This window comes from Erpetoichthys calabaricus, chromosome 1, assembly GCF_900747795.2.
Source record: "Erpetoichthys calabaricus chromosome 1, fErpCal1.3, whole genome shotgun sequence".
NCBI classification, from domain to species: Eukaryota; Metazoa; Chordata; class Cladistia; order Polypteriformes; family Polypteridae; genus Erpetoichthys; species Erpetoichthys calabaricus.
The window spans coordinates 181,097,546-181,109,423 of NC_041394.2; the positions used below are offsets into that span (position 1 = coordinate 181,097,546).

General features: G+C 34.8%; 1 protein-coding gene across 1 annotated transcript in view; it reads right to left on the minus strand.

The window, feature by feature from the left end:
* Positions 1-582: 582 nt before the first annotated feature.
* The window catches only part of LOC114654537 (sodium- and chloride-dependent GABA transporter 2-like), a 160,281-nt gene continuing 148,985 nt past the window's right edge, over positions 583-11,878 (minus strand). Inside the window, exon 16 of the mRNA XM_051930797.1 lies at positions 583-1,730. Coding sequence (XP_051786757.1) covers positions 1,566-1,730 — 165 coding nt within the window. The 3' untranslated portion in view covers positions 583-1,565. The remainder of the gene's footprint in view (positions 1,731-11,878) is intronic.

Here is an 11,878-nt window from a genome sequence, read left to right on the forward strand (position 1 = left end):
CAAATTTATGCACCTGTCTAATTTTGTTATGGTGCATATTTCATATTTTCTGTTAATCCAATAAACTTAATGTCACTGCTGAAATACTACTGTTTCCGTAAGGCATGTCATATATTAAAAGGAAGTTGCTACTTTGAAAGCTCAGCCAATGATAAACAAAAATCCAAAGAATTAAGAGGGGTTCCCAAACTTTTTCATATGACTGTATATTCTGAGTTTTAAAAAACAAAACTTCAGTGAAACAAGTTAATAGACTCTAGCTGTGAACCTCCAGAGCTCCACTCCATTAAGGAGGTTTTCGCTTTATAATATACATCAATAATAATGCCTGGTTACACTATAGCTAAGATTAGGGTTAGGGGAGGGTTATGTGACTCAAGTCAAGTAAGCCAAGTGACAAAATTCTACAATCCAATTGGATCTCCAGCAGAGCTACTGCATTGCAGAGCTGCGGAGGTCTGCAGCTGGACCCATCTCAAATAAGTACCTAACAAAACATTAAGGTTTACATTAATCAATCTATATACAAAGGCAAATTACTGTAAGATTTTAGGATACCCAGTGAGTAAAAACACATTGAACTAAATTAGAAAAGCTCTTTATTTATCTTTCATTTATGATATGCTATAAGCTGATGTTTGTAATAATGTTCATGGTGTCTTCCTTCCACCAATTGTGATTGTCAACTTCAAGTTTGCATAGGGCCAGAAGCCATTTACCCTACAGTCCCATATGGTACATCAGCCAATCATATACAAATTTTATTTTTACTTAGTAAAATTTTAATAAACCAGTAATGGGTATGTTACCTGGTCATCTTTAAGATAAAAACCACAGTAATTTGAGGGAAACTCAAGCAGACATGGCAAGAACATGTGGACTCTGCATAGACAATCCTCTAGAGCTGGGATTCCAACCCAGAGCTCTGAAGCTGTGTGGCAGCTTTATAAAAGCAAGAAAATAAAATTCAAAATGTGAAAATGCTTAAAAAATATTGTCCTTCAAAATAGATTTGAATTCAACATGTACCTGAGCCACACAGTAAGTCCTTTTGCCTTTTGGAAATGAAGATGAAAGTTAATCATTATAAATATGTTCCACATTGCAATGATTTAACAAAAAAAAGAAAAAAAAAACATGTATTCTTCGACTTTTGGTTAATACTGAATATTTCAAAATAATTCATAAAGATATTCTAAACAAGTGCTGATATGTAATAAAAAATAATGCTACTAAACCCAGCACCTTCTTTGTTTTCACAGGCACAGTATAAATGCCTGTTATTTATCAAAGGTATACATCCACAGTTCAAAAAAATCAATGTATAAAAATAAACTAGGTTTATTGGTTTGTGAGAGTACAAAATCACTGGCTTTCTTCAATGTTTCTCCTGAAAAATAATTTCTCTTTTCCCTAAAGGTGGTCTTCTTACTTTTAACTTTTCTTTTTTCTGTCCTTCTTTTCTTTTATGAGGTAAAACAACATAAAGGCAAAACACTCTTTTGAAGCATGTTGTTGCTGCTTGCTTAGGATGTCATGAACATAAAATGTAAATATCCCTGTATTTATAGCCTAAGAGTTTCTTTTTCCGTCGTCATCATTTCCTTCTCTTCCACTGCTTCTACTGGACTGTTTCCCTGAGCGACAACAACATCACAGACTGTTAACCGTGGCCTCTGGGGACACACCTGACGAAGGTCACTTGACGGAATGATCAGTTTCTTCCAATCCTGCAAGAAGACAATAATGCCAATGTAAATTTAGATGTTATGGCTTTTCTGAAATCATCAGTTTAATTTGTATAAAGTGATAACAGAATAGGATTTAAATGAGTGTGGCTTTATTTTACATAATCTGTGAAAGGAGCTATATAGCGCCTGACCCGGTACAGACTGACGCAGAGGCACGTACTTAAATAAACAAACTTTTATTTTTCTTCAGCCGTGGGGCACGCCTTCCCTGTGTCCCACAGGCCCAACACAGTCCCAATAATCACAACAATACTTCTCAGGCTTAGTCCTCCTCCTCCCGACTCTGGCTGCCTGAGTGGTGGTGGCTGGCCCTTTTTATATCCCAGCCAGAAGCATTCTAGGTGCTTGACCACCTGTTCCTAATTGCACTTCCGGGTGGGGCTGCAGATTCATCCAGCCGGGCTGTTGGAAGGAGACAGCCCCCCCTAGTGGCCACCCCGGGCCCCAACCAAGCTGTGGAGGATTCCATCTCCCATGGAGCCCTGCGGGAGGTTGGGGAATCAGCGTCAGCCAGGGAGGCTGCCATCAAGCGCCCCGGGGGAGGTATTGAGCTGTCCATGGCTGCTCCCCCAGAACATACACAGCAGGGGCGTCCCGGCCGGGCATGGGACCCGGCCGTTCGTCACAAATCACAGCAAAATCCTAACAGACATCAACCTGGGTTACACTACTCGACTAGTCATTGTGTAGGTTACAAAATCTCCTCATGTCAATACCCCAGCATCTTATAACATAAAACAAATTGTTCCAGACAGGTGAATGGGTAAATGTTATCACATATATTTTACTTTTTATTGCTGTGCATACCCCCCCACCATAACCTCTCGTCTATGGGAGAGAAGTGAAAGTTTTAGATTTATCAAACATTTCAATTAGCGGTTTTTGACGGATCTCAATGTTTTAGTGTCCTCTGATACCAAAAACATCAATATCTCGATGATTGGTGTGTGTCTGTCTGTGTGTGTGTGTGAGTTTCTGTGTATCACAGTTTCTTGAGGACAGTCTAGAGCTAAAACAGCTGGATGGAAAAATACCAAACTCCAAACTTAACCCTATTATGAAAGGACGATGTGCTGATTAGTTTCTGAGCCAAATCGTGCAATAGAAAGACGCACTCTAGAGGAATCCTCAGATCCCATAATTCTGCAATTAATTATGAATTCTTCTCATCAATTACTATCATAGTGACCTATTCTATGTTCAGAATGATCAGCATCAAAGTAGTGAATAATTACTGAAATGTTATAGAATAGTTTGAGCAACTTGGTTCCTAAGGTGCAAAGCCTACTGACGCTCACCTCCAAATTTTTTTAGTGTTTTGGAGAAATGAAAATGAACTTGTATTCATTTAAAAATAATTTAATTCAGTGCTGTTCTAAATATAATTCATACAACAGCTGTATTAAAGTAATAGTAATTCAGCAGTTTAATATATAATTATAAAAGTCCTCTACAATAATGCAAATTAATGTAAATTATTTGGATCTCTTGTTTTTTATGTTGATAAACCTTGCATGCTCTGTGAGATCCTTGACATAAATCTGTCAGCAAGTGGGGATGTGAAGCATTTTGAATAATTACAAAAATGTATCCAAAATGCAGGAGATACCAGAACCTCTACCTAACCTATAAACAACATTAATTTGAATGATATGGTCGGTTTGGAACCAGAGTAAATCACACACTGTAGTGTAGCTGCAATTCAGATTACTGAAGTTATATTTTTGGGTGCAATTGACAATAATTTCTTAACTGTCCAATATGAACTAACATAATGTGAATTTACTAGGCTAAGTTTAAGAAAACTCCATTTTAAATTATTTTTGCAATTATAATTTTATATTTCTTGAGAATAATATGTGTTCATAGTTTTGATGCCATTTTTAGAAGTAAGCATAGCACTTTTACTTTAAACAAGGCCAAACAAAAATGTCAAGTACTGTATATACGAAGATTCATCAAATGACAAAATGAATGAGGATCTGTTGTGCAAAATATGGTATATCAGTTACAGAATAAGAAACTAATTTGTTTTACTTTATATAAAAGACAGTTTCAGGTAAAATATTAAAAATTTAAAGGCATCCATTAATTTCCTAAACCTGCTTAATCTAATTAGGGTTGAATGAACATTTAAGAAATCTTGTTAAGGCCCATATTGCTATAAACTGTGTTCATTACTATGAGAAATAAGGAAACTATGAATTTTACACAGCCATTATCCCTGTGAGAGACCACTGAAATCAAAGCAGAGCGAGACAACACAGTCTCTTCATGCGTGTTTAAGTAATATAGAATCTGGATGGTATTGAACTTTTTTAAACTATATGATAACAAAACCGAGACTGTGATGTTCAGATACCCAGAAATTTTGAGTGTCTCTGACATTGTTCTTGGATGACTAGACATACATAATAAAAATTCAGTTCAGGCGTGATTTATGACAGCTCATTCAAACTTGACAAACAGGTAAACTCTGTGGTTAAGTGTAGTTTTCTCCACTTGGGAAGTTTAACTAAGGTAAAGGCCTTTCTTTCCTTGAATGATTTTGAAAACGCCACCCATGCTTTTATAACATCATGTTTGGACTATTGCAACTCTCTGCATGTAGGTATTGATCAGGTATCATTATGACAACTGCAATTAGTCCTGAACTCTGCTGCTTGCCTATTGACAGGCTCTTACAAGAGTGACAATATCTTATCAATATTGACCTCGGTCCATTGGCTTCCGGTCTGATGAAGAACTAATTTTAAAATGTTGTCACTTGTTTTTAAAAGTTTGAATATAAGGGCCCCCTCTTACCTTTTGAAATTCCTTCACGTTTAGATGGCAACAAGTCTACTAGTGGTGTCAAGGATGAGGGGGATTACACCTTTGCGGTGGACACTCCCTCTCTTTAGAATAGCTTACCTTATTATATTAGGTCTACCCTGACATTAGTTACTTTTTAGGTCACCATTAAAGACACATTTCTTTTAGCTGGCCTTTAACCCCGTAAAAGATTAAGTATTATCTTTATATATGATGGTTCATTTACATTCATGAGTATAAGTGTGTATGTGCATTTTGAGGTATTTTGAGTACATATATATATATATATATATATATATATATATATATATATATATATATAATGTCACACATGGGCAAGTAGGAGGAAGCTGAGTGGACCAAGTGGAGGTAATTACCTGCCAGGCCAGGGGCTGGCAGGGTGCACTAATCCTACTTTTGTTACCTCTACAGGCTAGATACGGGAAAACCTACCAGACGCGCCATCATCAATGTCACTTTCTGGTTCCGACGCCACAAACGACGTCACTTCCAGTTCCTGCCACAGATTACATCACTTCCAGTTTTGGATATTAAAGCCGCCATCATTTCACTATCCAGTCACTTTAGTCTGGGAACTCAACTGAGCAACATTACTATTACTCAATTGCAGCCAGGGACAGGGTGGCTGCTCCAAACCTTTTTTTGTGTGTTGAGACTGATTCTTTTACAATATATTATATATATATATATATATATATATGTTGTGACAGATAGGGGGAGCTCTTGCTCCCTTGAACCCTCAGACAATGCGTCAGACACCAGATAAAAGTCCAAATTATTATTTTACTAGCAAAATACCCGCGCTTCGCAGCGGAGAAGTAGTGTGTTAAAGAGGTTATGTAAACATATATATACATAAACATATATACTTATATACATATCTACATATACACATATCAACATATATACATATATATATATATATACATATAGACATCCACATATATATACATATATCAACATATATATACACATACATACATACACACATATATATATATATATATATATATATATATATATATATATATATATATACACATACAGACACATATATATATATATACATATAGCAAAATACCCGCGCTTTGCAGCGGAGAAGTAGTGTGTTAAAGACGTTATGTAACCATATATATACATAAACATATATACATATCTACATATACACATATCTACATATACATATATATACATATATATATATATATACATACATATACAAATTTACATATCTACATATATATATATATATATATATATATATATATATATATATATATATATATATATATATATATAGATATAAATATAGACATACATATATACATACATACATTCACATATATATATATATATATATATATATATATATATATATATATAGCAAAATGCCCGCGCTTCGCAGCGGCGAAGTACTGCTTTAAAATTTTAAATAATAAACTGAGGGAAATTATACCAATAATTATTTGTTAAGGATCTCTTTGTATACCATGTTGTCAGTTCGCCCCTCCGGTTGTAATATGACCAAGTTGTGCGCTGAGCTTACTCTTGAGCATGCAACGTATACTTGGCCATGTGAAAAGCAAATCAAGAACAGCAAGACCGCGCCAGCTGCGGAGCTCAGCTTGGAGCGAAATGAAGTGAATGAAATGAGGTGAATGGGAGGGGAGATGATCACGGAAAAAAAGATTGGTTAGTAAATATATACATTGGTTCAGATGTATATATCGGTTCGGATACATTGGTTTGAATATATACATTGGTTTTAATACATCCGTTCAGATATATATATCGGTTCACATATATACATTGGTTGGGATACATTGGTTCAGATATATACATCGGTTTGAATACATCCGGTCAGATATATACATCGGTTTAAATACATTGGTTGAGATATATATAAATTGGTTTGCATAGATCCATTCTGATATATATACATTGGTTGAGATACATCCGTTCAGATATATACATCGGTTTGAATACATCCGTTCAGATATATACATTGGTTGAGATATATATATTGGTTGATATACATTGGTTTCGATATATATATTGGTTTAAATAGATTGGTTTAAATATATACATCGGTTCAGATACATCCGTTCATATATATATATATTGGTTCAGATAGATCCGTTCAAATATATACATTGGTTGGGATTTACGGGCAGGCACAACGTGGCCACCCATGTTTAGCATCTCCCTTTCACTTCATCATTGCTTCAACACTGTTGTAATTATTGTGCATATTTTATGCAACTAGCATATGCCTGTCTGTCACGTTTTGTTTCGTAAGCCCTCTTGGTTGGGGGTCCTTGATTTCAAAGCACTTTTTTTCCTTTCATTATTTAAAACACTTGCACAGATACCCGCCTCTTCGCCCAGCTCCGTCCCGCCCTGGCTCATTGTACCCGCCTCACTCGCTCCCTCTTGTCCCTCCCATGACAGATTCTTCTCAAAAGCCGAGTTACCGGAAAGCATTGATCGCAACCGCAGTATGTCCCATTTTTTCACCTCATGAGATGCTGGTTTATCAGTGACCGAAAGCCGCATGGTGATATCTGTTATTCCGCATTGGCAGCATTTCATTAAAGGGCGATATGCTTCAGCAAGGAACTTAGTCCCATTTGCTGAAAGGATGTTATGGAGGAAAACACTGGAGTTGCTTTGTTTCTTTAAAATGTTGATCAGGGATCAAAATGACCAGAATATTCTTGCTTCACAAATAACTGACGTTTAACTGTTTTTATAGTAAAACTGACAAAACGACACACGTACACACACACGCACGTACACGCACGCGCACACACTTAAATTCGCAAATCGTGGGTCCCACATACTACTGATTAAGTGTATGTGTCAGGGGCGATCATCAAGAGACGCTGGTTTATCATTAACCGAAAGCCGCCCAGTGATTTCTGTTATTCCGTATTGGCAGCATTTCATTAAAGGGCGATCTGTTTCAGCAGGGACATTAAAGGATGTTATGGAGGAAAACACTGCAATAGCGCTGTTTCTTCTGAATGTTTATAAGTGATTAGGGATCAGAATGATCAGAATATTCCTGCTTCACAAATAACTGATGTCTGTTTTTATTGTAAAACTGACAAAACCACACACACGCACGTACACACACACAACACACGCACACTCAAAGTCACAAATCGTAGGTCGCACACACAACTGATTAAGTGTATCTGTCACGGGCGATCATTTTTTTCACCTAATAAAACTTTAGTTCGTCAAAGTTAGAAAGCAGCGCGGTGATTTCTATTATTCCTTATTGGCAGCATTTCATTTAAAGATGATTCACGTCAACCAGGCGAAAGAGTCTCTTATTTTGACAGGACGATGTTCTTTTAGGTTTAAGCATTTTTGATTGACTTACAAAAGAAAATAGTTATTACTTACCCTCTTTGCTTTGAATTGGCTTTTTAAAAAACCTTTTTGATATAATTTATTTATGACAGTTTAAAATAAAAAAATAGTGCTCAAAATTATAATGCGGCGTATCTAACATGAAAAGGTGGTGGTAGGAGTAAAATGCTAACTCACAGCTAAATGATCACTGGTTTGTGTCCGGGGGGCTTCCTTTCTGTTATTTTATTTATTTATTTATTTTTACAAATTGCTTTGAGTAGTAAGAAAGGCGCTATAAAACGTAAGGAATTATTATTATTATTATACGTGTGAATGCGTGATCAAATTCAGCCGCTGCGTAGTGGAGTATAAATAGGGACACTATTCGCTCAACAATACCACAAGTTCATTGAAATAATTACACAGTAAGGTGCGCACGCAATACAAACATAATGTGTATATTATTGAAGTAAAGGTTCATATAAATTGATTATATACAAATTTTTAACAAGTTGAGAGATGTAAACTGGTTAAAATGCACGAAATTATACATGTATTGCTTTATAGTCCACATATAGTGTATGTATATTATTAAAATAATGATATAAAAATCATATAAAATGGTATAGAATCTGCGTCGTAGACTTATTTGTGTTTTTAATTAGTTTGCTTTAAAAAATCTTACGGCACACATGTGAACCGTTGAAAATCGCTGATCTTAATCAATTTGTTTTAACGCATGCTTTGTGCAAAATGCTGTCATATCTTGTTATTAAACATGCACGCGCAGCGATGTCCTGATGTCTGCATTCTAAGGCTGCAGGTATATTAAACGCTATTCACGTTTTACTGGGATGCTCTGTGATTGAGGGCGGACAGTAAACTTTGTTAAAATCAATCCATCCATCCATTTTCCAACCCGCTGAATCCGAACTGATATCAAAAAATACCAGTCGTCAGTTGTATTTTCAGTCGTTTTGGCGTGTTTACTGTTCTGTTACCAAAAAATTCTTCAACGGGGCTCATCAACAAAGAAATGTGGATAGTAAGATTTAGTAAAATATCAGTAATAATAATACATTACTCGACACCCAGTAACACTTTACAAAGACATTTAAAAGACAGCTTGTTAAAATAAATGTAGCAATCCATTATGCTATAAGTGATAGCTTGCTCTTAAACATTTGCACAGGTGGTTTTTCCTGGGGATAAAAAAGGAAAAAAAATCCAAGGGAAAGGCTTTGTTGTTCAACTCAAATTTCACTTCCGCCATTTGAGTCATTAAAACTATTGGAATGAAATATAGTTCTATAAAAATAAATAAATAAATTTCCTATCACAACCACCCTTTAACCCCTGTACATTGGAGAGGAATCTTGTTTTCACAGCAGGTGCAATTATCCTATAAAACACATAGGAGTTCTGTGCACCGTTTTTCATGGGAGATTAAAACTCATCAAATGTATTTTAAAAACTTGTAGCAGTCTGTGGCATTCCTCATCTGCCATGGTCCATTACAAAATGAACGCCAGGCAGTTAAAATTGTGCACAGTTTCTTTAATAAGCCTATCAGACAGTCTTTTATAGCACTTTCATATCGAGTGTGTCTCTTAATCCCTTCTAGCAGAAGAGACACTCATTTCCACATCTTGGTCTATGGTATAGAAATGTGTGCCCCCTGTCTTCTGCTTGCAAAATTAATACTGGAATTACAAAATTGTCCACAATTTATTTCAAAAGATTGAAGGAAGTCTTCTATATCACTTTTTTGTCTATTATGTTCCTTACTCATCCACTCAATCACTAATTAAAAAAAAAAAAATCAAGCGCTTACACTGTCTTTTTTAAGTATGTCTATGAAAATCACTGTGAGTAGCCAGAGAAATGCTATATAAATGTAAGATATTATTATTATTATTATTATTATTATTTAGGTTTTTTAAAATTCAAATAAACCTGATAGGACTTCTTCCAAGATATGTGCCACTCTAGGGTACCAACAAAGTCAAACTAATTAGGAAATTTTGTGATCAGTTTGTTTAAAGTATATTGAGCAAAAATAACTTTTCATCATCTTCTCATTTCTAATTTGGCATTTCATGATACAGTATATACTGCAAATATACATTTAAATTGTAACCGCTGACAATTATTTACTCATGTGCTTGCGTTTTCCATAAAACAGCTTCAATATGTGCACAAAGTATAGGTAATAAAACACACAAATTCTGACATTAGCATGACTGTTGAAAGAAAAACATGTATTAGAAACTATTCTATGGAGTTTTCATAAATTAATCATTATATACCTTTTGATGTTTCTTGATATATTTTGTAATCAGATTTTTAAAATATTTTTTTATTTTTACTGCCACTTCACAGATCAACAATCCCCAACTTGGTTACTGTCAGAATAAGTCTTTAAACTTTTTTCCTGTGCCAATTAATACATTTTCCAGGTTTCACTGCCCATCTGAAAGAGTTGGCATCAGGTTGGGTTGCACTTGTAAACTGTAGTAGTATGAGCGAGTGTCAGTGTGGCAAGCACTAGACTGGCATTTCTTTCCGTCTAATTTTTTATCTTTTGGCCCAAGCCTGTAAATCTCTTTTGTAAATGGGTGGCTTGGATTAAGAACAGATGCTAACAATTTTCAAGGCTATTTTTAAAAATACTGAAAGATATTTGTGTATGTGTGTTGTGGTGCCCCATGTTGTAAGTGTGAGATCCATTGAAGAAGTCAACTTAAACAAAGAAAATGTACATTTTGCAGGTTTGTTTGAAGTGTTTTACATTATAACCATATTATTAATTGGTGCGTGAATATAATTTTTTCAAGGGGATGACCTTTACTATTGTCAAAAAGACTAGCAGGGCAACAGGAGGAATATGAAAGTTATTTGTTGAGTTTAGGAGACAAAGGATACTTGTAAGGAAGTTCATGCCAGTGCTATCGGTGTACATTCTGGAATTTATAAAACTGCTGATATTATTTCACAAAGATGTTACTGGCCTGGTTTTATGCTGACATTAAAACGGCTACGTTTTCTGATAATTATAATCATTATTTTAATTAAAAGACTATAACTGTCAGAACAGATTCAATAAAATGTTTCAATATCTCAGTTGCTGTTTGTCGGACTCTTTAATTGACTTGTCATACAAATGTGTATCAGTGGATATTTGGTACCTCATTTGACAAATAATATGAATGTTTCAAAATCTCATAGATAGATAGATAGATAGATAGTTAGATAGATAGATAGATAGATAGATAGTTAGATAGAGTGAAAGGCACTATATGATAGATAGATAGATAGATAGATAGATAGATAGATAGATAGATAGATAGATAGATAGTTAGATAGAGTGAAAGGCACTATATGATAGATAGATAGATAGATAGATAGATAGATAGATAGATAGATAGATAGATAGATAGATAGATAGATAGATAGATAGATAGATAGCGTAGTTGGCAGGATTAGATAGATAGATAGATAGATAGATAGATAGATAGATAGATAGATAGATAGATAGATAGATAGATAGCGTAGTTGGCAGGATTAGATAGATAGATAGATAGATAGATAGATAGATAGATAGATAGATAGATAGATAGATAGATAGATAGATAGATAGATAGATAGATAGAATTCTATTTGTCCTCTAAGGGAAAATGTGCTTTTTAACAGAGGCTGAATGAATAAATAAATTAATAAATAATGAAAAAAATAGCCAATCCAATAACAATTTGAGCTGTCTAATGTTCATTCTGCAAGCAACAGTTGGGGCTCACAACTCTGAGGCAAAAGCTCAGCTGTAGAAGTGAGTGTCCCTTTGAGTGGAGAGGACAATGGGACATAGTAGACTTGAAAGTGATGTAGAAGAGTTTCATCAATCTTTTACCATGGATTTCAGATAATATTAC